The 27,912-nt window shown below is 35.2% G+C and overlaps 3 protein-coding genes and 1 pseudogene across 7 annotated transcripts in view; all 4 read left to right on the top strand.

The window, feature by feature from the left end:
• Positions 1–1,289: 1,289 nt before the first annotated feature.
• Positions 1,290–6,574, top strand: LOC128890090 (uncharacterized; annotated as a pseudogene).
• A 584-nt stretch (positions 6,575–7,158) lies between these two features.
• Positions 7,159–12,762, top strand: LOC128890084 (uncharacterized). Of its 3 annotated transcripts, XR_008460551.1 has the most exons (11): positions 7,159–7,334; positions 8,194–8,313; positions 8,386–8,500; positions 9,141–9,402; positions 9,768–9,890; positions 10,497–10,587; positions 11,114–11,259; positions 11,339–11,471; positions 11,542–11,643; positions 11,729–11,751; positions 11,900–12,762. XR_008460551.1 is itself a non-coding variant. In XM_054148290.1 (10 exons), the coding sequence occupies exons 1-9, from the start codon at positions 7,194–7,196 to the stop codon at positions 11,593–11,595; spliced, it is 1,119 nt and encodes a 372-aa protein (XP_054004265.1). In that variant the 5' UTR covers positions 7,159–7,193; the 3' UTR covers positions 11,596–11,643; positions 11,729–12,762. The 3 variants fall into 3 exon arrangements, 2 of the variants coding, with proteins under 2 accessions (XP_054004265.1, XP_054004264.1); XM_054148290.1 differs by having other exon boundaries at positions 9,207–9,402; positions 11,729–12,762; XM_054148289.1 differs by having other exon boundaries at positions 11,729–12,762.
• A 945-nt stretch (positions 12,763–13,707) lies between these two features.
• LOC128890071 (structural maintenance of chromosomes protein 1A-like) lies at positions 13,708–18,363 on the top strand. 2 transcript variants are annotated; one of them, XM_054148262.1, is made up of 7 exons: positions 13,708–13,916; positions 14,052–14,172; positions 14,330–14,429; positions 14,520–17,447; positions 17,537–17,715; positions 17,795–17,972; positions 18,048–18,363. In XM_054148262.1, exons 1-7 carry the CDS (start codon positions 13,805–13,807, stop codon positions 18,117–18,119), a joined length of 3,690 nt encoding a protein of 1,229 aa, XP_054004237.1. In that variant the 5' UTR covers positions 13,708–13,804; the 3' UTR covers positions 18,120–18,363. The 2 variants fall into 2 exon arrangements, with proteins under 2 accessions (XP_054004237.1, XP_054004238.1); XM_054148263.1 differs by lacking the exons at positions 13,708–13,916; positions 14,330–14,429.
• Positions 18,364–19,598: 1,235 nt separating this feature from the next.
• LOC128890072 (uncharacterized) overlaps positions 19,599–27,912 on the top strand; it is a 30,919-nt gene continuing 22,605 nt past the window's right edge. For both annotated transcript variants that reach the window (XM_054148266.1, XM_054148265.1), the window contains exon 1: positions 19,599–19,754. In XM_054148266.1, the coding sequence (XP_054004241.1) occupies positions 19,676–19,754 (79 nt within the window). In that variant the 5' untranslated portion in view covers positions 19,599–19,675. The remainder of the gene's footprint in view (positions 19,755–27,912) is intronic.

The following is a 27,912-nucleotide window of genomic DNA, read 5'->3' as shown; positions in this document are numbered from 1 at the left end:
ACCCGCACGCAAGGCCGTGAACAAGATAGAGCGAGAGAGCAATAGTAACTATTGTCGTAACGTTAACCCTTGGACACCGGACGTTCGCACGAACGACGGAGTCAGGTCACTATTCAGGCATCAGAATACGATTGCGCAGTGTGACTGCTCGAAAAAAGAGGAACCCTGGGGAGGTTTAGACGGAACCAGCGTAATTCTCTGTCTCCTCAGTGCGTCCGGTTCTTTTGAGGAATTTTCGAACCGTTAGAGCTTGAGTAGACCGGTTTAAAGCCGGCTTGAGTTACTAACAAATGTGAAGTTATTTTTTGAAATGATCTTTTAAGTCATATAATGCTAATGTAAAGTCTCACAAATGCAGGGTGTCCCAAAAATGTTGGAGGTCTTTGAAAGGGATGGTTCGAGGGGTGCTTTGAAACAACTCTTTCATTAGCGAAAATGTTGTCCGAGGTTTTCTCTTAATATCTCCTTAACGGAGCCTCGGACAACATTTTCGTTAAGGAAAAAGTTGTTTCAAATCACCTCCCGAACCACCCCTTTCAAGGACCTCCAACATTTTTGGGACACCCTGTGTAATAATGTGTATACGTCACCGTGACGAGAATTATTGAATTATTGCATACAATGTTGACAGAGTAATACGAGACACAAACGGTTAACATACTATAATAATATCTTATCTCTGGTATGAGTTCAGCATACGTTCTATATGCGCCTTGCATTTGTTTTTGTCATAATTTTGTTTCTATACATCAAATCACATCAACTTTAAGAAAGCGTTCCTTGTATGCGTGTTCCTCAGTTATACCAATGTAATTTCTTCTCAAAGGTTTATGAAACATTTGTGGTCCAAATTTGAGATGGTGTATTCCTTCCTTATTATCCTAGGCGTTGTAATTTAAAGTATTAATTTATTCCAAGTGAGTAACTCTACTTATCTAAAGAATTTCGATAATTTCATTTCAACAGTTTTCCAGCTCTACGAATCATTACTTAAGAGGAATGAAATAGAGCAAATAGTAGTGGCTATAATATTTGTTATATCAGTACTTGTATACATGTTTTATATCAGTTACATGGTGCAACAAACGTTTGACTGTGGAGACAGCATTTTTACAATTTTGTAAGTAACTCTGCTTTTTGCAATATTTAACGCAACGCATAAATATATTTATATGATATTCACAGATATAGTGTCGAGTGGTATATGTTATCGATATCGACACAAAAAATGCTGTTGTTCATTATGTTAAACACCTTCAAAGCAAATTCTTTGACATATAAATGTTACATATAAATGTAAAAACAATAAATGTAATGGTCGCTATCATTGCACACTGGTTAAAGTTGCACCATAACTTTACTCAGAATTGATACTTATTATTATTGGTATTCGTTACATTTAAAGGTTCTCAGTATTATTCTTATAATAAAACAATTCCATTGACATATGTATTATTTTAATAAAAGCACATCACTGACTTAATAGTATCAATATTAAAAGAACGCTCACACTACCAACTTGTTCAAATTTTATTTAACACTAAACTTGCTTCTTCTTGCTCTGTTTAACGTTTGATTGCATCGTCTGCTAGTGAAATCACCGAATTTTCGGGCACATGTTCCTTAATGCTCATTTGATAACGCTTAGGAAGCCTTATTGTTAGATGCGTTTAAGCTCGGGTGACGCTGAAAAGTTCTATCGACTTCCTTTCACTCCGAGAAAATGATAGAGACGTCGCGTGAAGGTGTCGTATGACACTCGCGTGCTAAAATTCGACGAGATAGCTTCAAAATGTTCGTAAAATTGCCCTTCCTTTAGAAACGTATAATTTACTTAGCACCCATGCATGGATTATTACGGTAATCAAACGTCAATCGATTCGTCTATACCAACAGCACATTTATGTATTAATAAATAATGAGAAAATTGTAGATCACGCCATTCTATTTTTCACCATTTCGCTCTATTTCGAAGAAAATCTTTTCAAGAGGTAACGTTGACGCGAAAGTTTACGGCTATGGAACCGAGGGTGGGTAAATATTAAGGGAGCCAGTTGAGTGTGAATCATCATCCATGATGGGTGAGCTGGAGATGTACTACAAGCTGAGCATATTTCTCATGTCGGCTGTAGGACTCTGGCCGTACCAGAATGTGACAATTCGACGATTCCAGGTTGCCTTCGTCTGTATCTGTTTCTACTATTTCATAATCGTCCAGGTACGATCTACACGGTCTGTCTAAAAAGAAACCGAACTTTTGCTATGAAAAGAAAAAAAGTACAAGTAAAGTTTTTACACACACGTTTATTTACTCAAATTAATCTCCATCTGCGTCAATACAACGCGTAGACCGCGTAATTAACATTTCGAAGGACCTTTGCAGCTCCTGTTTTGGTACCCCGTTTAGTACGGCAGTTACAGCGGTCTGAATCTCCGAAATGTTGCTATAACGTGTCCCTTTCATTGGAATTTTCAATTTTGGGAAAAGAAAATAATCGCAGGGAGACAGATCAGGCGAGTAGGATTAATGATCCGAGGTAACAATGCCAATTCCAATGAAATGGACCCTTTATTAAGGGGTAAGGCCACTCCAGAAATTTCAAAGAATCGATTTTTCGTTCGTTAAGATGTTGCCTCGAAGCTTTAATCCGAAAAGAAATATTTCATAGCCCTGTAGAATTCCAAAGAGGTCGTTTTCGAATGTTTTCCCAAGCCCTCAAGGACACAGCGCGTTTTTCTCAGAACTACATTTTTTAAATAGAGCGAAACGATAACTTTTACAAATCTTGTCCTATTCTTTTAAAATTTGGAGGGTGACATCTCTAATACATTATCTAGTAGACAGCGTATGGTTTTTGCGATAAGTTGTAATCTTTTTCTTTTACAGATAATTTTGGGATGAAATTTTCGGAAACAATTAATTTTTTTCTTTGTGTGTGTGCATCATTCTACAAGAAAATGATATTTTCAAATTTCCACACGCTGTCTACTAGCTTCTGCGATATATTTACAGAAAATCTTCGGTTCTTTGTTCTAGGTTGAAATCTGTGTGCTAAATCCTTTCGCCCGTTTGAGGCCTCGCGTAAAAGGTGCTTTGAAATCTTAGGTACTGAAGCCGACATTTTAGAAGAAAAACATACAACAAAATTTTGCTTTTACCCATTAATTTGCATTTAATAAAATACCGTCCTTGAATGTTTCACTGCTTTTAATACATTTCTGAACAAATATTCTCGAACTTAACTTATTTTTGGGGGGACCTGGAGTGGGCTTACCCCTCAAATAGTTATAATTGTAACAAGTAAAAATCTCTAGTTTCAATAAGTCGAACGGAATTCGATGTTGACGCGAAATCCAACGATTCTTTCAGTTGTTGGCTTTCAAAACGGTAGAGTTCACGGTGAGTCTCCTGTTAAAAAATCTACCGGCTATACTAATGTGCGCGTGTGCCGCCGTTAAGTACCATGCGTTTTGGTTTCATGCCGATACTGTGAGTTGCAAAAATTCCCAGTTATGTTTACGCATGATGATCACTATGTAAAGACGATTGAAAATCCAGATTAAGGAACTTATGGAAGAAGTAACGTATGATTGGAACACCAAACGCGGGGAAATGTTCAAGATTATTGAGAAACGAGCCAGATTAGGGAAGTATCATACAACGATATACGCGGGTAAGGAAGAAATTGAAGAGAGAATGACAGATTCCGTGTATCGTATATTTATAATAGCACGATTATGCGTGTGTTGCAGCATTTATTTATCCGTCAGCGGGTATCGTGACGATATGCCACCTCGCATCGTTCGTTTTAAGCACGTCGCAACCAGGGAACGGAACCCGAATAAACTATTTCCCGATAATGACGGACTACTTGATCGACGAAGAAAAATACATTTACCTAATCGTGATCCATCAGAATTTATCATTGTTTATAGTTGCGTCCATATTCGTGGCCACGGAGACGTTGTATATTATGTGGCTGCAACACGCTGCCAGCTTGTTCGAAATCACTAGGTAAAGTGGTTAGACGAATTCTCACAATCAGAGCACAAATCGTAGCACTGCCTGAATCTCTCATAACGTCACCTCGTTACTGGTTTTCCCGTGGGGAAGTATTTTTTCTGGAGAGTCGGGGCCTTACAAGTGAAAAATATATTCATTTTACTAGTTGAACCCTTGACCCTTCATTGAAATGGTTCCCGATTTTTACTCTCTTAACACTTTCGCTGCCGATGACGCGCATGTGCGTCTTTTGCTTTTTTAGTCGGTTTAGTCGTATTTAAACAGTCAGTACAATCTAAGGATTCATGTTGGTCTGTTCTTTTGTGCTTAGTGTTATGGTTAGACTTTTGGAAAATTTTCTTTCTATGTTTACCCTTATAAAATGGATAATAACCAATCGGGATCTTATTATATATAAAATAAGTTACCACAAATATATGTTATTCAAAATAATCATATGAGAACATTTGTAAGAAATTTTTCATTAAAAAAAATATTATAATTGCAGCTCCCAACGAACGGCTACTTATTTTCGTCCGCAGGGAAAGTGTTAAAACAGAAAAATTGTTGTCTCACCTTATTATGACTTTAAACTTCTTTGGAAAACCTTTTATGTGATCGAATACTTTAATGTAACTTACAGTTACCATATCGAAGAAGCAGTATCCGAAGGATCTGCTTGGCAATCGGTTTCCCTCGATCGTTCGGATAGTAACAGTAAAAGGTGTCTGAAAAGTGCGATACTCGCACATAAAAAGGCGTCAAAGTCAGTACCTGCTTAATGACATTACCTTTTCATTCGCTACAAATTTATATATATAGGTGTTAATTAATACAATATACAGGATGTCCCAGAATTAATGTATACGTCTTCATTAACTGCATCCACAATATTTATTATTCTTCACACGATTAATTTTATTTGTTCGTAAAGGTTTGTCCATTATTTGAAAATGAAATTTGAAGTCTCGTACTGTTTTCTTCTTATATTTGGTGTTATCTCCTTAGCAGTGAATTTCTTTCGCGTGAGTAAACAATTATTTATGTAAACCACTAAATGGAAAGATTTTTTCGTCAGTATACGCAACCACGCTAGTGAGTTACGTGTTCAATACGTCTATTTAAAAATGATTCATTTACTTTACAGCTATCTCGAGCAATATGCTTGACACACGATATCGAAGAATTACTGATCTCTCTGCTGTTTTCCATTGCCGAACTAGTTTATATGTTCTGTGTGAATTATGTAATACAGAATATGCTGGATTACGCGAATAGACTCGTGACAGTAATGTAAGCACGAACGCAATTAAAACATTATTTATTAGCAGTGAATGCTTAATAAAATCGTCTTGTGGAATTTTTACGTAAATTAAAGATAAACGAGTACTTGTGATTTTAATCGACTTTTGCAGATACAGTACGAACTGGTATGAAACGTCAACGTCTATACAGAAATTATTGCTAATCATCATGATAAGGTGCACCGAAACAGTTCATTTCACTTTCTGCGGTTTCTATCATGCGTCGATCGAAGGTTTTGCAACGGTATGTTATCATATGATTGATACTATTGCGATGATTCTGAAATGCATTATTCATGAATATATTTTATCGATACTTACCTTTCAGCTTGTAAAGAATACCGTATCCTATTTTATGATGATGTCATCTCTCGAGTTTTAGCACAAATTTTCCTCGTCGAATAGTACTCTGGACTTCTAGGTTGCCTGAGGTAGGTCGGCACGTGTGTTCCATCCAAATGCTTTTTTATTCAATGCGTTTAGTCATTTGTTATGGATTCATAGAAAAATTTACTTCCATACGCAGGTCCAAGGTCTAACAAATGTAGCCATCTAAGGATCATACATCTCAAAGAACTGAGTAGCTATAAATTTAACTATTTTATTAAACATACGTTAAAATAAAGGATAATGCTATTTCTTAATACACACAGAATCCATTTATTCAGCCAATAACACAATCAGGAATCATTGGTTTAGCTTCGGAATGTATAAAACTGCGGATCATTATGCATTTATAGAAAATTTGAATGTGCAAGAAACTTCAACATGCACACAGTATACAAGAATATAAAAAATATTGATAGTAAAGTTCATATTATAATATTTGCGACCGTGGATCTGGGTAAAACAAAGATAGTGGAGGAACGTAATACAAAGAGCGCAAACGGCTTGCAACACTAATTTCAAATCGGTTGCGCCCGTGTGCGTTCGGCCTTTGTTTTACCTACTCCACTATCTCTGTTTTGCCTAGATCCACGATCACATGCAACTAGTTTCAGAGTTTGAAACTGGTTCGGTTGCGCCGTGTGCGACCAGCCGAAGTGTCTTCAGTTGTCACCCCCAAAAAACAAAAGCCAATTCCGATTAAAACGGCTTCTAGCACTGGTGTCTCATTCGGACGAGAGTTGTTTGCATTGCGGGTTTTCGGGCAGTCAATGTATAAATTCTCTAGTAAAATAAACTTCCTTTATATCCGCAAACGAAGAGTTTCATACATCGCGTATGAATCTACTTTATCCTGAACAACGTTGAAAACGATAATGAATTGTCGAATTAATGCACTGGATTATTTATTATGCAACTTTGTCCGCGGCTGTTTCGACACAGTTTATAATTTCTAACTCGACCAATATTTACCTCAAAACCCCTCGTCTCGTGTTTCAAGTAGATATTCCAAGTACGCAGACTACGAGACTATAAAATAGTCATTGCAGTGGAATGAAAGCTTCGTCTTATTGTTAATCTGAGCTCTGAAGTCTCAAGTGGTAAAGCTGAAGAATTCTATCGATTTACATTTTATCCTTCGAAGAGAGAATAGAGACTGTACGCGGTGCGCGAATACTGGTATTACAGGTCGAAGAGAAAGATAAAATTAAAACGATAAATTAGAGGGACACGGCGAAAATGTTAGAAACGTATAATTTTTTTAACACCCCTGCATACGTTATCGGAACAGAAGAATATCGATTTTTTCTACCGTGTAATTAAGGATGAATAAGTAATGAGAAAATTGTAGATTATGGCATTCGTTTCGCCTCGAGTTCGCCTATTTTCGCGGTATTCCCAAGAAAATATTTTCAAAAGGCAATATTGACACGAAAAGTGGTGGAACCGGGGGTTGGCAGACATTGGGGGAGTCAGTCGAGTTTCAACCATCAGCCACGATGGCAGAACTGGAGACGTATTACAAACTGAGCACCTACCTTCTGTCGATGTTGGGACTCTGGCCGTATCACAGTGTCAAACTTCGACGATTTCAAACTGGTCTTATCAGTGTGGCCGCCTGGTATGCCATGTTTGCCATGGTACAGTTATCTTTATCTCACTCATTATACATAACGTTTGGCTTTGCTTCGATTGGGTAGACATGTACTATGTAACATGTAATTGCACTTCATCCGAATATTTTTTCTGATAGTCGCGCATAATTTCTTAGAATACTGGTGAATATGTAGAATAGAACACCCATTGTACGAACTTTTAAAAATGGACCTATAAGTGGCCAAGGGAATATCTGTTATAATATTAGATGAACTGGAAAGTAACGTCGTTTTTTGCAATGTTAAATATTTCTTTATCACTCATCAGCTCATTTTGTCTGAAATTTACGAATTTCATATCATGTTGGTTGTTAAATTTCACGAGTTCTTTAAACGTAGATTTAAATTTCTTTTATATCCAGATTTACCTGAGCCTTTGTTCTGATACGTACTACGAGTCGTTAAAATATATCTGATAAAGACAATTTTCATGTCAGTAATTGTTGCTTTCTAATTGCCACGCAGTCATCATTTTTCAGCGAATTAATTACCATTTCTCCATGTTTTTTTTACATTATCTAATTTTTATTTAGTTGAGCATTATGCTGATAGCAATGTCATGTTAGTAGTTGAAATATAAAATTAACAATAGAAAATGTCATTCATAAAACAAAGACTAAAATTCGATCGCAAAATGATAATAATCTAAACTTGAAAAATTGCGAGTATCAGAGTCATATTTTTTTTATTTTACGAAAATACTATCAAATGTAGGCGTGCTATTAACAACAACTGTTACCGGTTAGTTGTTCTCTGGATATTCGCCGTAAAAAATTTAAATCTAACAATGAATGAAACGAATGGACTGGCGTTGCTCGCATGAAATCTAACGCGCTTCTTTCAGTTGATGGTCTTCAAAACCGCCAAGTTCACGGGGTCGCTACTGTTAAAAAATCTATCGCCCATAATAATGTACACGGGTTCGCTTTTAAAGTACAATGTATTTTGGTATCAGGCCGATACAGTGAGTTGTAAAAAAAATTCCCAGTTATGTTTACGCACGATAATCACTATGTAAAGACGATTGAAAATCTAGATCAAGGGATTTATGGACCGCGTAAGATGCGACTGGGATACGAATCACAACGAGATACATAAGATTCTGGAGAAACACGCCTGTATTGGAAAACAGTACGCAACGTTGTACGCCAGTAAGATGAATAATGCTCTTGATATCAGAGTTGGGCGTTTCGTTCGAATACCTAAACTTTCATTTATTCGTGAATGACGAATTATTTTAGTTCTTACGCAAGAATAATTCTGGGGCATTCATGGGGCCTTGTTCTTTGATTGTTATTCGAAATGAAAATCGCTCAATTTGATAATTAATAATTATTTTAGTTCTATCATTTTAAATTTGATTGCGAAGACGATCTATTTTTCGTATACTTTTTAATAATACATAGTAAACAGAGCTGTAAAGTAATAAATATTTTGGAATTTATTACAATTTGGAACAATTACTTTGGAATTAGAAAGTAATTATTTATGTAATTGTTGATTACATCTTTTTTACCATTACCAGTTATTCAATTACTTGGCCAAGTAATCGTTTTGTAGTTGTAATTAAGAATTCACAGCTCTGATAGTAAATCATATACTTTTGTTTAGTCGATGCAAGTAATGTGTAAATTACAACACTAGTATTCGTAACGACTTAATAATTGTATATGGAAAAACTCAATTGGATAAAAATATTTTTATAGCGATCTGTGTACTTAATTCTACTCTACTAATCAGTTGCAATTTGTGACACGTACCTGTAATCCTTAAGTCGTGAATCTATTTCAGTGTCTGTTTATCCGTCAGCGATTGTTGTATCGGTATTCTATTTCGCATCCTTTATTGTGATCACAGACGTGCCATTGAACGAGACTCGAAAAGACTATTTTCCAATAGAGTCGGAATACTTGATCGACGAAGAAAAATACTTCTATTTCCTTGTATTTCATAAGCACTTGTCACTATTCTATTGCGCATCTGTCTTTATAGCCACAGAGACGGTGTACTTCATGTGGCTACAGCATGCAGCGGGCTTGTTTGAAATTACGGGGTAAAAATATCATTTTGCTCGAATTACTAACAAATGTGAAGTGATTTTTTATGGTTGAAAACCATTCCGGTTACGTTTTTCATTTTTAAATGTAATCAAACGGAAGTGAGCGAGTATGGATACATTTTGGTTTGATTTACATTGGTTGCTGAGCTATGAGATCAGTCTTACGTTAATAATAAATTAGTTTTGCCTTTCCTGTATTTTTGTAAGTTGGTTTTCAACCATTGTCGTTCAATCTATGATTGAGACACCCTGAATTTTTCGCTCACAGATCTCTCGAATTGTACGATGACACAAAGATGACTCGCAATCAGTTTTCTAATCGTAACATACTTCAACTAATTATTTGCTGCTATTTACAGTTATTATATCGAAGAAGCAGTTTCTGTGGGATGTGAATGGCCATCTGTTTCGCAAGATTATTTGGATAGAAACAGTACGAGGTGTTTAGTAAGTGCAGTAGTTGCACATAAAAAGGCGACAAAGTCAGTATTCGTTTAACGACATTGTATTACATGTAATGATCAAATTCCGTGCTTCTTTGGTGTAGAGAATTCATATTTTAATAGCCGTTAACACTGCCAATTTCATATTTTAACGCACTCGAACCTTTCTTCTAGGATCCTACGAAAATATATCATTATACAATAATTTTACGTAGCGCATCAACATTACACGATAAATTGACCAAACTATTTTTGTTGTTATCAGAGCAAAAAAGTACAATAAACGTGTCTGTTTAAGCCACTTTATCGGTATTGATATTTAAATAATAATATTAATACAGAATTTTGTCGACTATTTACATACATTCTCCATAGATTTTGGCAACCGAAATATGCTTAAAATTTTCAATTTAGTCTGAACATTAAAGTATAACAATAGCTTGTTAAATACTATTAAATACTATTAACAAATGTATGGTTAGATGTAAGGTGTTCTTATATAAAAACGTTTTCTACAAAACGTTTTCTCGTTGCCCGAGAGAGCCGGATGTTCTCTTATTTTCTTACAACACTTTGCACCTATTTCGTTAATCACTACCGCATGTTTATTATTTTACTTTCGATTAATCTTATCTGCCCGCGAAGGTTCGCCCAAGATTTGAGAGTGAAGTTCGAAGCTTCGTACGCGATTCTCTTTGTTCTCGGTATTCTGTCCTTAAGCATTAATTTTTATCGCGTGAGTAATTAATTCTCTTCGTTTACTTGTCACGTACACTTTCCTTATTGATATTTTCGAGCAAAACTTTTAGGAATAACATACATACAAGAGACGCATTTTTATTAGACGATGCTTCAGGTCACTTCTGTAGGATGTATAATTAAACATGAATATAATTGTTTAGTATTAACAATGAAAACACAAAATTGAAAGAAAGACTACAACAAAGGACAAGTAGTCAAAAATAACTCGAACGAAAGTTAATAATATTGATATTGCGAGATTATTTAGATATACATAATTCCTGGAAAAATAACAAATGAAAATTAATGTTATCTACTAAAATCTGAAGTAAGTAGTATTGTAAACTAATAAAATGGATCGATGTGAATAATCGAAGCCAAACTTCTTTTGCTCGAAAATATCACCAAGTGAGAACCCGTGCTTAATATTATATGTATATTTTTGTAATTATTAAATGATCAACCAGTTAATCGATATATTCCATTTCGTGCTTCTATCCGCGTGTACTCATGCTTTCCAGCTGTCTCAAGCAGTATTTTTGACCCACGATCTCGAAGAGTTCGTGATGTCTCTACTGTTTTCGATTTCCGAGTTGGTGTACATGTTTTACGTAAACTATTTGATACAGCAAATGTTGGATGCCGCGAACAACCTCTCCATTATAATGTAAGCGTTAAACACCACTGACAACTAAACGAAGTTATCTTACACAATTTTTACTTCACGATTATCGTAACATTTACAGATACAATACTAACTGGTACGAATTATCAGTAGCCATACAAAAATTGTTGCTAATCATCATGATTAGGTGCAACGAACCTTTTATTTTCAGTTTTTCTTGTTTCTTTTCCGCATCCATTGAAGGATTTTCCACGGTATATTAATTTTCTTATCGATACCATAAGAGGGGTTGAGTTATCATTTTCATTGGAGCTTCCTTTGCAGCTTCTAAAGAATACAGTATCCTATTTTATGATGATGTCATCCTTCGAGACTTAGGACAAATTTTCCTGGCCTAGCAATAGCGGAATTACTAGTGAAGCAACAGTAAGTTGAGGAAAGAATTGTTTTCTTTTCTTTTATTAATGGAACATTGTTGAGAATCTTTTGCACTAAAATGCATTCTTTTCAGGATCTAATGCAGCATTGTACAAAGTATAGATTAAAATAGCGCAATTTAAACAAATTTTAATTAATTAACGTTTTTCTTTAAACGTGTATCGTGTACCGTAACATGAACTTGCAATAACCATTAATTTACAAATGACAAATCCATATAGTAACTATAGTCAAACTCATGCAGGACTATTCGCAGTGTCACCTATACAACAAGAAACGTTGGTATAATTTTCCCCAAAAGTGATGGGAAAGTTGTTTGATCCAGTTGTTTGATGGGAAAAATGGATGGAAACATGTACAATGAACGTGACAACGATCTTAACCACGTATATGTTATGATTCCTTTTTATCTTCTTCAAATAGTAAAATAGTCAAATAGTTGTTAATAAAATTGGTAGATAAATCAACTAAAGACTGGAATCGAGTATATACAGTGTGTTTTGTTCGAATCATAATAGTTAAATATCTCATGTAAATAATTTTATTTTAAGTGAAGTAGTGGGAGAGATTTAACAAACAAATTAATTTGTTTAAAATGGAACCTTGAATATTTTTGTCCATAATACAATAGCATTTGTTTAGAAAAATTCATGGATCTATAATGCATGGCCATTTATTCTACTGCAAAACTCTAAATTGGCAAAAGATTTGAATGACGCGCGTATTGAGTTCGGAGGATGTGTATCATGATAAGTCCTTACAGAAAATACAAAAATATTTATTTTTCTCAACTTCTCTGATATGACATAGAGAAATTGCACCCATCGCATTCCAAGCGGAGAAAAATATCGCACGTGCAAAATTGTGTCTTTTAAAAGACACGCGACAGTCGAGGGTGCGTTCTCAGTTCACTAATAATATTATGCACCCTCGATTGTGGAGAAGAATTGCAATCATATCGATCTTTGCTTGGGATGGTGGAAACCGTGGTTAAATTACAATTCCTGCCACTCACGTTCCGCCACCTTTCGTGACAACCTAACGTTTCGAAGCTATAAAATCAATATAAATAAAGGTTTGTGTTAGAAGGGTTGATCAAGTTTTCATTATTTCCCACCATTAGATTCTATATTCCGAATATCTCTAAAATAGTTTTTTCGAATTCATTGGAATCATATATTTCCATATATGTGTAAGAGCATATAACAAGTTAATGGGCACGAAAACGGTATCGCCATCTCGCGGCGGTGTCCGAACTAATTTTTCATATTTATTCCTTAATATATATTATATTATTAAATAAAAAAATACAGAAAAATGTGGCGCCATCTCTCAGCGTACCGCCCAAGTTTGTCGTGAAATAGTTTTCACCTACTGCCGCTAGATGTCGCCACGAACATAATATTATTTAAAACATGAATTCTCTCTTTTTCTCGGCATATAACTGTAATTTTACATCATAATTATCATCATTCAACATCCAATTGTTGATTTGAAGACTAATAATTGACTGACATCAAATATTTAAATACATGAAATATAAAAAATGTGGCGCCATCTCTCAGCAAACCGCCCAAGTTTGTCGTGAAATAGTTTTCACCTACTGCCGCTAGATGTCGCCACGAACATAATATTATTTAAAACATGAATTCTCTCCTTTTCTCGGCATATAACTGTAATTTTACATCATAATTATCATCATTCAACATCCAATTGTTGATTTGAAGACTAATAATTGACTGACATCAAATATTTAAATAAATGAAAATATAAAAAAATGTGGCGCCATCTAGCGACGAAAAGATGGAACTATTTCACGATAAACTTGGGCAGTTCGCCGATAGATGGCGTTACATTTTCTGTATTTTATTTATTTAAATAACTAGATGAAGCGAATTGTTAATGTACAAATCATTACTTAGATGTTGAATTATGGTAATTATGATGTACAATATGGTGAGAAAAGAAGAGAATTTATGTTTTGAATAATTTCATGTTGGTTGCGACATCTAGCGGCATACCTGTGTCGGTTGAGGGCTGCGACTCTTGCTTCCTCTCTTCCTCTCTTCCTATAGTTTATCGAAACCGCGAAGTACTTTAGTTTGTTGTTGTTCGTGAACACTTGTGGATTTACTTATTTATTTCCAAAATGCCAGCTTCACTGAAATATATTGAAGTAGATAATTTTAAATCGTACAAAGGAAGACTCATTATAGGACCTCTTAAACCATTTACTGCAGTTGTCGGTCCTAATGGCTCTGGTAAGTTACGTTGGCAAGTTTACGATTTACGCGGCGTAGTGATCTGGCTATGTTTTTATTTAATACAATTTGTTACGTTTACTTTATAAATTATATTCATTATTCATATGGTATTATCAAATTCCTTCTATACAGGAAAGTCGAATTGCATGGATGCAATTAGTTTCGTTATGGGAGAAAAGACAAGTAGTTTGCGTGTGAAAAGATTAAGCGAGCTGATTCATGGTGCATCAATAGAAATGCCAGTCGCTCGCAGGTATTTTTTATTTCTTGCATTAGACTACAAGTACATAAGTTTGTATGTCACTTTCCAAGAAATTTGGAATTTAAAAATATTTTCATTTCAAGCCATTACACTTCTTGTCAACATTGTTATGAACGTATAATAAATTTGAAATTTATATGAATTACAGTGCATCCGTCACAGCAGTCTTCGAATTAGAAGATGGTACAGAAAAGAGTTTTATGCGTTCTGTACAAAGCTCATCCTCAGAATATAGAATAAATAATAATGTTAGTTTAATATAATTTTCAATAAGTATTGAATTATTTAACTGTTTAATAAATAGAATATTTTGAACAATTTTTACCTTTCATGCATAGATTGTTACCAGCCAAGTATACCTAAACGAGTTAGAACAGTTAGGTATTAACGTCAAAGCAAAAAATTTTTTAGTATTCCAAGGGGCTGTTGAATCAATAGCTATGAAAAATCCAAAAGAACGTACTGCACTTTTTGAAGAAATCAGTAATTCTGGGGTGTTGAAAGCAGAATACGAAAGATTAAGAACAGAAATGCTGAAAGCAGAGGAAGAAACGCAATTTTCATATCAAAAGAAGAAAGGAATTGCTGCAGAAAGAAAAGAAGCAAAATTAGAGAAAGAAGAAGCCGAAAAATATCAACGATTGAAGGAAGAGTATGTTGAAAAACAAGTTGAGTTGCAATTGTTTCGTTTATTTCATAATGAAAAATCTATAGAAAATTTAGAAGTTTTACAAAAGAAGAAACAACACGAAATAGAAAAAATTGAAAAAAAAAGAGAGAAAGCAGAGGAATTATTAAAAGAAAAAAAGAAGGAAGCTGGTAAATTAACACGTGATCTTGCTAAAATAGAACAAGATATTCGAGAAGTAGAAGCTGAAATTACAAAGAAAAGACCTACGTTTATTAAAGCTAAAGAACGAGTTGCACATATGCAAAAGAAAGTCGAATCTGCTCGAAAATCGTTAGCACAAGCGCGCACTGCAGACGAAGCTCACAAGAAAGATATACATGAACTTCAAGAAGAATTGCGGCAAGTTGAGGAAGCTAAAGCAGCTTACGAAGCAAGCATAGCTGGACAGTCACAATTGCAGGGTAGAGACGTGCAATTGGAAGATGAACAGGTTAAAGAATACAATCGCTTGAAAGAGGAAGCAGGCAAGCAATCTGCAAGATACTTACAACTCCTTGATTCAATTAATCGCGAACAAAAATCTGATCAAGACAGGCTTGATAATGAAGGAAGAAAGAAGACTGAAATCGAAAATAAACATAAACAAAGAGGACACGAGCGAGACGAAGCTCTTAAAAGAGTAGAAAAGCTAGAAGAACACATACGAACATCCGAAGCCGCGTTAGAAGATCAGAAAAAATTAAGAGGTGATTTACAGTCCGATGTTCGTACTTCAAAAGACAGAATACAGACCATTCAAAGAGAATTAGAAAATATTTCCGAACAACTTGGCGATGCTAAAGTTGATAAACATGAGGTATCAAGAAATAAAAAGAAAACTGAAATTGTCGAGAATTTTAAACGTCTTTTCCCTGGCGTGTATGATCGCATGTACAATATGTGTCAACCTATCCATAAGAGATACAATGTTGCCATCACTAAAGTTCTTGGAAAATATATGGAAGCAATTGTTGTGGATACTGAAAAAACAGCAAGACAATGTATCCAATATTTAAAAGAGCAGTATCTTGAACCAGAAACATTCCTTCCACTGGATTATATTCAAGCGAAACCACTGAAAGAAAGACTAAGGAACATACAAGAACCCAAGAACGTAAAATTATTGTACGATGTTTTACATTTCTCGCCTAAAGATATCGACAGGGCCGTCTTATTTGCTACAAATAACGCTCTCGTATGCGAAACACCCGAAGATGCAAACAAAGTAGCCTATGAGATAGATAAAAAAGCAAGATATGATTGTGTTGCATTGGACGGAACATTTTATCAAAAAGGCGGAATTATATCCGGTGGCAGTTTGGATTTGGCCAAGAAAGCAAAAAGATGGGATGAAAAACAGATGTCACAACTTAAGACACAAAAAGAAAAATTAACGGAAGAGCTACGCGATTCTTTGAAAAAATCACGAAAAGAATCAGAATTAAATACAGTTGAATCTCAAATACGCGGTTTGGAAACACGTTTAAAATATAGTAAAAGCGATTTGGTTGCCACTCAAAAGCAAATTGCAGAACTTGAAGTGAAATTAGATTCTCTTCAAAATGAATTGAATATGTTTGGTCCAACAATAACTGCGATTGAAACGACAATGGCGGAAAGAGATCAAGAAATACAAAATATTAAAGAAAAAATGAATAATGTCGAGGACGATGTATTCGCTAGCTTTTGTGAACAAATAGGCGTATCTAATATTCGTCAATATGAAGAAAGGGAATTACGATCGCAACAAGAAAGAGCAAAGAAGAGAATGGAGTTTGAAAATCAGTGTAATCGCATTTACAATCAATTAGACTTTGAAAGACAACGCGATACGGAGAATAACGTTTTGCGCTGGGAACGTGCTGTTCAAGATGCGGAAGATAAACTTGAAACTGCACGACAAACTGAATCGAAACAAAAGGCAGAAATAGATAACGATGAGACTCAAATGGAACAACTGAAAACAGAACGAAATGCAAAGAAACTAGAAGTTGATCAAAAAGACGACGAAATAGGTAAAGCTAGGCGTGATGTTGGAGCAATTGCAAAGACTATTCAAGCTGCTCAAAAACAGATGAATGGTATCGAGTCGAAAATTGAACAAATAAGAGCCGAACGCCATGCTATTTTAATGCAGTGCAAGATGGAAGATATTGCAATTCCGATGCTCCATGGAAATATGGAAGATATAGCTCGCGAATCTACGACTAATAGCTCAGAAACCAGTAACGACTTATCGTCTAGTACTCTGCAACAATACGAACGTGAAAGACAAATTACTATAGATTATGAGCTTCTTAGCGACAGATTAAAAGATTTAGATGAAGATTGTGTTAAAAAAACATATGACAAACTAACAAAGATGATTAATGATTTGCAAGGTACTATTCAACGCATTCAAGCCCCCAATATGAAGGCAATACAAAAATTACATCTTGCAAAAGAGAAATTACAAGAGACTAACGAAGAATTTGAACAATCTCGTAAGAAAGCAAAAAAGGCAAAAACACAATTTGAGAAAATAAAGAAGGAAAGACACGACAGATTTATGGCCTGTTTCGAGCATGTAGCTAACGAAATTGATCCGATTTATAAGGTCAGTTTATATTTATATTTAAATAGACAATCTACACATACATTGTAAACAGAAGTTAAAATAATATATGAAAATTTACATTATATCAGAGTTTAGCAAAAAATCAATCCGCTCAAGCATTTCTTGGCCCTGAGAATCCAGAAGAACCTTATTTGGATGGTATTAACTACAATTGTGTAGCACCAGGGAAACGATTTCAGCCAATGTCTAATCTATCTGGAGGAGAAAAAACTGTTGCAGCATTAGCTCTATTGTTTGCAATTCATAGGTAATTATGTATATATTATTTTGGTCCTTCATTGTTTTTATTGTATTCAAGGTATAATCTAATTTTGTTATAATTACAGTTTCCAACCTGCACCATTTTTTGTCTTGGATGAAATTGATGCTGCCTTAGATAATACTAATATCGGAAAAGTTGCCAGTTACATACGCAATAAAACAAGCTCCTTACAAACTATTGTTATATCTTTGAAAGAAGAATTTTATTCGCATGCTGATGCGTTAATTGGAATTTCCCCTGACGTACGTTCATATTTATATATGGTTTCTGTTTTATATATTTTAAAATTTGTTAATATCTTTTCCTCTAAATCATAGGTTGGCGAGTGTTTGGAAAGCAAAGTATTAACAATGGACTTGACTGCATTTCCTTCACAAAATAATAAATAGAATATATATATTTTTAATTCATAATTGACATATGTTGTCAAGGTCACTCCCTTGAATAACATCCAAGAGATTTTAGCCGTCGTTTGTTCTTTATTAAAAAGTTATTAGAATATAAAAATCATATAATAAGTCGATAATGAATAGATGGTTACTGTGGTCTTAATATAAGAAACAGTTGAGGAGTATGTAAAATGAAAATTTAATCAGTATTTAAATTCTTTTAAATAAAATTTCTGCGACGTAATTCGTATAATGATATTCACGAATCCTATAGCGATGAATATTTGGTCTCGTATCCCTCCACAATCTTTTCATATTTTATGTGGGAACACCAGTTTGAGGATCTATAAAATTTTCTGTATTCCAATTTGTTTACTAAAACTTGTTTACTATCTCGCTCGGTACCATCGAAAATCCATTGTTCTTGTATTACACCCCCTCTCTTATACTTTCTCTTGCCTATTTTGGCCTCATCTATTTCAACAATTTTATGCGGTCCACCAATTACCGCAAATAAGTACATAGTGTGAAATGATAACTGTATGTCATATGTTACCTCTCGACAAAATTCTGACCAATCGACTACATCTCTATCGTTTAGTTCCAGCTCGTTCATTAAACAGTCATGTCGTGGTGATTGTACCAACAAAAATTAGCCAATAAATCGATATATTTTTAAATTGAAATTAGTTGTAATTTTGAAATTGCATATCACTCTTCGTAGCTTTCGATCTTTTGTAACTTTATAATAGGTGTTCGTGCAATGAAATAAACGATTTCCGGAAGCATTAGCTAGAGCTAAGTCATTCTAACACTTTGGACATATTCTGCTATGAACCACTTTCTTCTCATACAAAAAGTTCCATAAGGACTCATAATTATACGCCATCTTGATAAATTCATGTAAATAATGCATGCTGGTAATACAGAAAATTTAGAATTGACAGATACACAGCTATGTGACATATAATATTGGACGTATTATCGTATACAAACCATTTAGTATTCATATTAGTGTTTGTTGAGTGTCTATAGCTTATTCCATACAATATCTGTAGATAGAATAATGTAGCAAAATTGCTACGGAAACGGCATTAGGAATATCTGCTTTATCACCATCGATTCTAAAGGAACCTGCAAAACCGCTGAACCTGTTTGATCATTGTTACATATAATTATAGAAACATTTCTTTCTCACATTATAGCAAGTTGTTACTTTATTTTCAGCTATCAATTACCCAGGTAATTGTCTACTGACATTTTTTAAACGGAAATCAAATTACTTTACCTACCTCGTTTATCCACCAGGTTTGCCGTATAAGGGTTTCGCAAACTATCTGCAATGTGGCGCCACTTACACCACGTACCCTTGGAATAACGTTGTCAGCGGGCAGGCGCTGAACTGCTCTTTCGGTGGCTGCGTGAGGGAGGAAGAGCGAAACAGAGAAAGACCGAGATTCAAACTCGAAATCTAACGAGGAACTCTCAGAGCCGCGCAAGTGGCCGCGCGATACGGCACGGGTGTTTGAAAACGATTGATAAGAGCACCGCGCACCATGTGTACTAAGAAAAATGCAAAATTTTTGTGGATTCTTTGTGTCGTATTGGTTTTTCTCGGACTCGGCCTGCCGTTCGGTGAGTAAACTGATTAGATTTCATCGGATTTTATCGTTTCAAAAAGATGTCAGAAAAATATCAGACAATCCGCCGGTCGTCTGATGAAAGCTCGTTCGTTTAGTGGCGCATATTTTGTTTTGTGTGAGTTATCGTGTATTCGCAATAATTTCGACGAATTAAATAAAATCAAATAAAACATCATCACTTGCAAAGGTATTGGATAAGCATTAAACGCTCTGGATAGCTGGCTTAAAATCATCTTCGTAATTTAGTAAAAAGTATAGCGAGTAACTAGTATTCGGGCACTTTGCAATTCGTACTGTGTAATAACTTTGTCTAGAATGAAGGATAAAGTGATTCGAATATTGTATTAAAACGATGGGTCTAGTTAATTATGTACAAAGATTATCCATTTCATTTATAATGGTTTTTATCAAAGAAATCTCTATCAAAATAATGTCTAATTTTTACGTTACTTTAATATTTGAATGCATACTAAAATTCTAATATTTCGTCGGGTATCCTTTTTTACGAATAACATCTTTTCTATTTCAATATTGCTTGTTGATGTTGTTAATTTATTAAGAATATTATGAATTAAATACATAAACTCTATACTTTTACTAGCTAGACTCGTTGTACCTCAATTACTTTATATTTTATCATAGATAAAGTTACAAAGCGACAAAATGAAAATGTTAAGTATCCGAATATTAATGTGGCTCAATGTATTTGAGTACGTATTTGATCAGCCAGAGTCACTACATGCGCACATGTTATATTGGAGTCATTGAATTCGCGTAATTTACCCATCAATAGTTTGAAATTATGTTACGATGGAATTTGTTGAAATTTGTTTTTAAGTGAAATTCTTAAAATTGTTTCGAACTATAAGTTGAAAACGTTTAATGCTTGACGAGATCATTTGAAAATAATGCTCTTCATTTCAAATACGGGCACATTGCTTCGTTCGAATGTTGTTGGAAGTTAAATCGAAGAGTGTAGAGTTCGTTACTGGATATTCATTTAAAAGAAAGAAACGCGATTCTAGAAACTAAAAGAAAATGGCTTTAATTGGATAAATATGAGAATTTTCCAAGATACAACGCATGTGTTAGTGAAAACTGGTGGAGTAGTGATTTAATTATTTGGCGACGTTACTCAAGAATCTTATCTCGTCTTGAGCACGACAAGAACAAAATAATTTGACGAGTATACTCGCGCAAAGCACCGAAAAGTTTAAACGTGAAAGTATAAGACGCGGTACAGAGCAGAGTAATCGAACAAGCAGAGAAAATGTAGTAATGGATATTGCATTCGATACCACTCAAAACCTTTCGTTGAAATGTCGTAAATTGCACCGCGATCAACTTGTCAAGATGTTCAACGTTTGGTGCTGTTCCAATACAAATTCCATGGAGGTTTGGATGACCTTCTTGAAATTCGCATACTCGGACGAGCGGACTGTCAGATGCAACGACTCCCTTTGGTATATTAAGCGCGTAATATCTACGAGCTCTCGGACGAATGAATTTCCGTACAAAGTGTACTCCGGAGAATATTTTATCGTCCTCTGGATGCCATGAAATACGGAGAATAGCTATTTTATGCACTTTTGGCATGCACCGCTGCTCTCGCCAAATTTTCGCGAGGAAAATATCGTTTAGATAAGAATTTTCTGTGGATCTAATCGAAACCTCTCGACCACAGGTCTAAAATCCTATCATTTCGATGTTGTCTCAAATAATCCAATTTGACAGCTTCGTACGACCAATTCCTTTCTCGAAGATCTACAAATCTTTACACGTATCCGTTATCTCAGAATTTTCCTGGACATTGAGCAATATCTATGTATACAGCTATTATGATTGTTTCTCTGCAGGTTATCGCTTTTCGAATTTGTAAACAGTAAACTCGATTATTTGGATATTTGATTATTGAATATAATCGTAGTTAAAACGAAACCCTTTCCTCGGTGCATTTTCTAATTTTTCGTCATTTTTTATTTCAAACATGAAATTGCAAATGAAACAGGGCAATATTTATCTGAAAAGAGAATGGTTACGAAGAAAGCATTATAATATACAACAAATGATGTTTGCTTATAACTTTTGTATAAACGGAGCAATGTTCGATCGGATTTCAAATGTCTCCGAACTAGGCGCTATATCGCTTGGCGCGATAAATCGCCATTGAAAATGGCAGAGGGTGACTGTCGCTCTATTTCGCATCTTAGCTTAAAATGTAATATATTATTAAATAATTTTATTTAAAATGAATATATATATATATATATATATATATATATATATAATTAATACAACACCGAACGAATTCAACCGTATCACGTGGTGATTAGTGTAACGAGCTGTATTCTATCGAAGTTGTTATTCAAAATAAATAAGGTTATGGACCCAGCAATCCAATTAACATCAAACTTTGCCCCTTAATGTTGAAAAATTTCAAGTTTTTTTCTGGTTGACGCTGGCGTCTCACGTATGGCGACGCAATCGCTCGAAACGCCAGTGTCAAGCATCAAATGAAAATGTGCTGTTATTTTCTCACAGTTGGTTTACATTAGTTTGGGAGGGATAATGATTTCATGAATTTCCAAGTAGATTCAAGAATTCACCGATTACATACAGAGTGTCCCAAAACTCGCGTAGGAGCCGGAAATGGGGGGTAGCTGAGACGATTCTGAACAACATAATTGTCTCCCGGACTATTATCCTGACAACATAAAATTCAACTAAAATATTCGACTGTCGGAGAGTGTGCAAAGAAAGACAATGTTGTACAGGTATAATGTCCATTCAGATGGTTTCATCTCCAGATGTAAATTGATTAACGCGTTGACTGCCATGGATTCACATGGAAACGTTTACAGAACTAAAATTTTGTCTCGAGACAATCAGAAACTGTAGAATCTAACATTTGTCGTATTACTCATTTTAGTATTCTCATCAAAATTTACGAATTCTATCCAGATCAGTTTCCATCAACACTTAGTCCTTGAAAACATTTGTTGAAGTTCCTTAGCGAAAAGCTCCGTCATCCGTATGTGGGTGACGCGGCGTTCAAAGTGTTAAACAATTTCCGTATTCTGACCGAACGCGTCTCATTACGTGAACCGATATTGGCGCAGAAATGCTCGTTCCATCGTGGTTTTCTTCATCGATCATTAACTCTCGCGAGTATTCCGGATACATCGACAAAGCACCGCCGGCTATTCGATTACTCCCGATCCCGCGAGAGATCCTTTTTCTCTCTCCTTTGCGCAAAATGAAATTTCTTCGTTCGGGCGCTGCAATACTGCTGCAAATCGTAGCTCTTAGTCGTCACGACGCGGAAGTAAGACCTGATAAGGGGTACGAAGGCGATTTTAGTCCAGCGTGTCAGTGAAAAACCTCGCTGATGAAAAAATTCCATTACGTTGTCCGACTCGGTGTTCTTACAAGGAGGAGATAAATGCTGTTGTGTTGCATCTTAGGCCGTGTCGCTGAATACGAGCGCAACGATTGAAACAATTCACGGGACAGAAATTGCTTGCTTTTGTTCGATCGTAAATGTGAATCGGGCCGTCCTTATTTAATATTTTCCCCGGATTTACGACCAATTCTGGCCTCGATATTCTGCAACGTGGTGTTACGACTTTTCAGAAAAAAGGAATTTTTGCCTTTGGAGGTTCGGGTGTTTTCATTTTATTCAGACATATTCAGACACTAATAATTACGAATGTCGTGACTCGTATTTTTCAGATAAATCAATAAAATCGTTTATAATTTTTAGGAAGATTATTAGCTTATACATAACAAACTATTACCCATGAACTTTTAAAAGAATTCGTTGAGTTTTGCAGGAGATATACATATACAGGGTGTTCCAAAAATGTTGGAGGTCCTTGAAAGAGGTGGTTCGGTGTTTTATTTAATATGCAAACATTTTTTTTATTACTAGAGACTTTTTCTACCATTAAAAACAAGCGAATTATTCAGGTGGACCTGACCCTGCACACCATATTTTGGTTTGTTTTTTCTTTTAATTTGAATGGGAATCGTCAAAGTAACGTGCAATTTTTAAATTGCGCTCGCGTAACTTTTTCCTTTGTGACTATTAACAAAATTGGTTAGACTTACAATGTCTCTTTGAAGCAGACATACGAGATCGAAGAGTTAAATGTTATTTTTACATCAATTTTACATGCGTCGTGCAGAGAAGACGCTGTCAGAATTTACTTGAAGTACTAATTCTGTAAAAACTGTTATTCTCATGTGAAAATGAAATCTATTATTAAAATTGTATATGTAAGACGCGTAATTACAGTTTCGAGAGACGCTCGAAATTACAATCGAATCAAACTAGATGAAAAGTACGCTTTATAGAAGTTCACATTTTATCGTGGTTAAATGTGAACTTGTTCGAGAATGAAAGTAGTACGTAGTGATCGAGGGATGTACGTTTATTCCGTTAATGTTGTTTTCTTATTGACATACTGACAGTGAGAAAATCAAAAAGTTGTACTTCAATTCCGCAGATCTCTGGCGCGTCTCGCAGAGCGTATATATATAGAAGCACAGTACCGAGAAACGAACGGTAAAATTGAACACGCGCTATTTTTGAGGGACTCATTGTCGGTCAATAGTGTTTCTAAATGTTCAGGTGCAACAAGAAAGTGGTGTTCTACGAGGTAACCTCTCAATGAAACTTTATCCGACTATTAAATCTTGCGAGTGGAATACGTTTACGTGATCTTGTTTTAAAAAGTTGGATATTGAAACTTATTTATTATTATAAATTATGAACTCAGCAACAGCAGCCACCACCGCAAATTTAAAAACGATTTACACCATGGTGGAATGACGATTATAAAACCGCTCTTCAAAAGTGCCACCATGCATTTAATACAGTCAAAACACAGCCCATTACTGAAAACTTAATCAATTTCAAAAAGCTTCGTGCTACAGAAATTTCGCATACCAAATTAAATTTGCTTCTAGACCTAAATCAAGAAGAAACGAATGATTTAGAATCGAAAGTGAAAGACATCTCTTTTACATTTTATTTTCAAGAATGTAAACATAGAAGACCGTCGTAACTGAATTACTGCATGATTGTTTTTAGTTCATTGGAACTTGCTACCAAAGCAAACTAGTTCCATAAAATCTGGAACAGGATCGCAGCTGCGTACGAATGCGTTCGTAAAATCGATTTCGTTAGCTCTCGAGGATCCCAGCAGCACGAAAGTATCTCTTCCGCTTCGGTCTTAATTACATGTTTGGTTAACGAAACCAGCTCTTAAATCAAGTAAACCGCGGCAAGTGTTGTGGATACAGAAGGTCTATACTTTCCTACCGTTAGATACTTGGAAACTACTTTCAACTTAATCGAGAGACGAGCGCACCCGTCCTAAAATCCACCCCATCCGTTAACATTAACTGGGAGACGTGTTACAATTTTCCATTTGCGCGTTACTCTCGGGAGCAAAGAATTGGTGGATTCTTTCAAGTTTGCCGAGATTCGCCAACCGAGAGATTTTTATTGAAAGACATCGTCAATCGATCGATCTCACTGATACCTTCTTCTGTAGACAGATTGTTTCGTTCTTTCCTTTGTCTCTTCTTTTGCCTGGATAGCTTGAAGAGTTTCAGGATTCCGAGATTTGTTAGAACTTATTGCAAGGAAAGAGAATTTATATCGAGGAGAATATTAGTAACTGCTGAATGACTAGTGATATTAATCAAATATCTTAAGTTTAATATACCCATATAACTTCTTCGGTCAGAATTCTTGTCTTCTTCGGCTATTTTTGTCCTTCAATATTAACACGCACTTTATACGTGTATAATTACATTATCTTTATTTTGAACATGCTAAGTTTTCTTAATTCTGACAAAGGATAAAAATTATTCTGAATTTTCAGACTTATCAAGGAGAAATGAAAGTATTGAGAAAATTATTCTGAATATTATTAAAGAAACTTGGACAGAATATAAAATAACTTTCAGTTAAAATATTTATTCGATGAAAAATAAGTTACTGTTCGAACGCACCTCATGTGAAGTGCTAAATACTGACCCGTTTCATGCTAAGCGTTTTTCCGAGGAGCATTTGCCCTCCACTGCTAGTCTTTCGAATTTTTCATTGTACCGATGTACAGTGGTTAACCATATATTTCACGGAATCAAGTTCTCCTGCGTTAAAACGAAGAATAATTTCGGTATTCACGGGTTCCTCGAGTCTGCGCCGGCACAACGTCTTAATTACCCGCTCAGGTAAGCTGGTGAAAAGAAGAAAAAGGAGAGACGGTGTATACGAAAGGGGAACGGAAAGTCTTACCTCGGCATTTTCAGGAGCCTTAAGTACTCTGAACTCTCTTCTAAGTAAAGCACGGAACTATACTTTTCTTTGCGTAGTTCGCGACCCTGGAAGTTAATCTACAACTTTAAGAGCAAATGAGAGAAAGAGGAAAGGATGGACGCCGACGGGCTGAAAAATATCTCGGTTCACGCCGCTTCTGCAGAGATATTACATCTTACTGCATGTAATGGTTTCGAGGGGGGCTTGTAATTTAACGGCGTTCGGATGCCAAGAAATTAAATGGAACTTTCTTCGATTTTTTGCTATATAACGCATTCATTCCCTTCACCTTAATTAGTCTATAATTAATAAATGAATGGCACTCGTCGGAATATCTACCGCTCGACTGATCATATTTAAACGGTGACAAGAAATAGGCCAAGCTGTATTCAAATCATGACAAATGAAACCAACTTATTGTCATTCAATATTCCTTCAATCGAACGATTACATTTTCATATTTTTGTTGGCAAATATTTCACTGTATAATTTAGACTCTTATTATTATACACGTATACGAATAAATGGTTGCTTAATTTTCATTCGTCGTACGACATATTTTAATCAATATTAGGATTTTGTGGAAAGAAGAAATTTCGAAGGAAGAAGTTTTAATTTCAAAAAATGAATATTTGATCAAAAATTAATTTCTCACAAAGAATTAATCGATGCGGGGTTCGAATACGTTGCAATTAGTCATTTTGGTCATTTTATTAAATGTTCAAAATGACATCCGTTGTCTTTCAGACATTTATTAATTTTTTTAATCAAATTCGTACGAACATCTGGCAACATTGTTTCATTAATTGATGGACAAACGACGAAAATTCTGGGTTTTATATCATTTTCAATGTAGGAGTAGTGGCCGTTACTTGATTCTTCATGAACCCTCATATAAAAAGATGCAGTGATGTTCTGCACTTCCAATCATTTCCAAATTGTTCATCTAATAATTGCCGTGTATTCCTATCAGAGTGTGCTGAAAAGAAGGAGGGAAGTAATTATGTATAAATAAACACAAGTAAGCATTTCATCATTTCCCGGAGGTAAATTCGCTTGGCGTAATGTCTCGCGTCGCGTGATAAAATCTAAAACCGTGGTCGGTGTGTGCCCTGACCTGAAATTCCTATAAACGCTGCTTTGTCAATGGAGTTTTATACAAGTTGATGATCTCACACAAATTTCTCGATGGGTTACGTGACAAGTTTCATTTCTCACACTAGTCGCGGCGACATAATTCTCGTCCCACGTATTTCGAATCGCTGGCGTGCTACTTTTCCAAATACTTTTTCAAGAAAAGTATAACTTTGCATTATACTAGAACGCAGTTCCGACAGATTCTTTTACAATTTTCACCCCTATAATGTTTTTTTGACATTTTATACTCTTGTGTTGTTTTTTTTTTTTTAAAAAAAAGCTGTAGAAAAATGATTTGACACTAAGTGGTGGAAATAGAACGAGTTCGGTTCACTTTTCCATTAGATCGGTTCTTTGAGTATTTAACATGATTTAAATGTGTAACGAAGAAGCGTTACATTATTTGTTTTTTATTTGTGGAGGTAGAGAAAAAGCTCATTCAACTACTTAAACATCTTCAAACATCAATACAAATCAAAAATGTACGAAATACCAAAAAGGTACAACAGAGTAAGAGCAATAAATATAATACGACTGTTTAAACACTTTTATTCTCACGAACAGTTCAGACGGTCTCGAGTGCCCTAACAACGGACGCCAAAAACTGTTTCCTATTGCGTACTCCAGCAACAAAAAGTTCGGTACACTAAACAGTTCCTTCCAGTTCGTTCCAATTATACGG

This window comes from Hylaeus anthracinus, unplaced genomic scaffold, assembly GCF_026225885.1.
Source record: "Hylaeus anthracinus isolate JK02 unplaced genomic scaffold, UHH_iyHylAnth1.0_haploid 12000, whole genome shotgun sequence".
In the NCBI taxonomy this organism is placed as follows: Eukaryota; Metazoa; Arthropoda; class Insecta; order Hymenoptera; family Colletidae; genus Hylaeus; species Hylaeus anthracinus.
The sequence above is the reverse complement of the archived record's forward strand: the minus strand, read 5'-3'. Positions and strand labels throughout refer to the sequence as shown.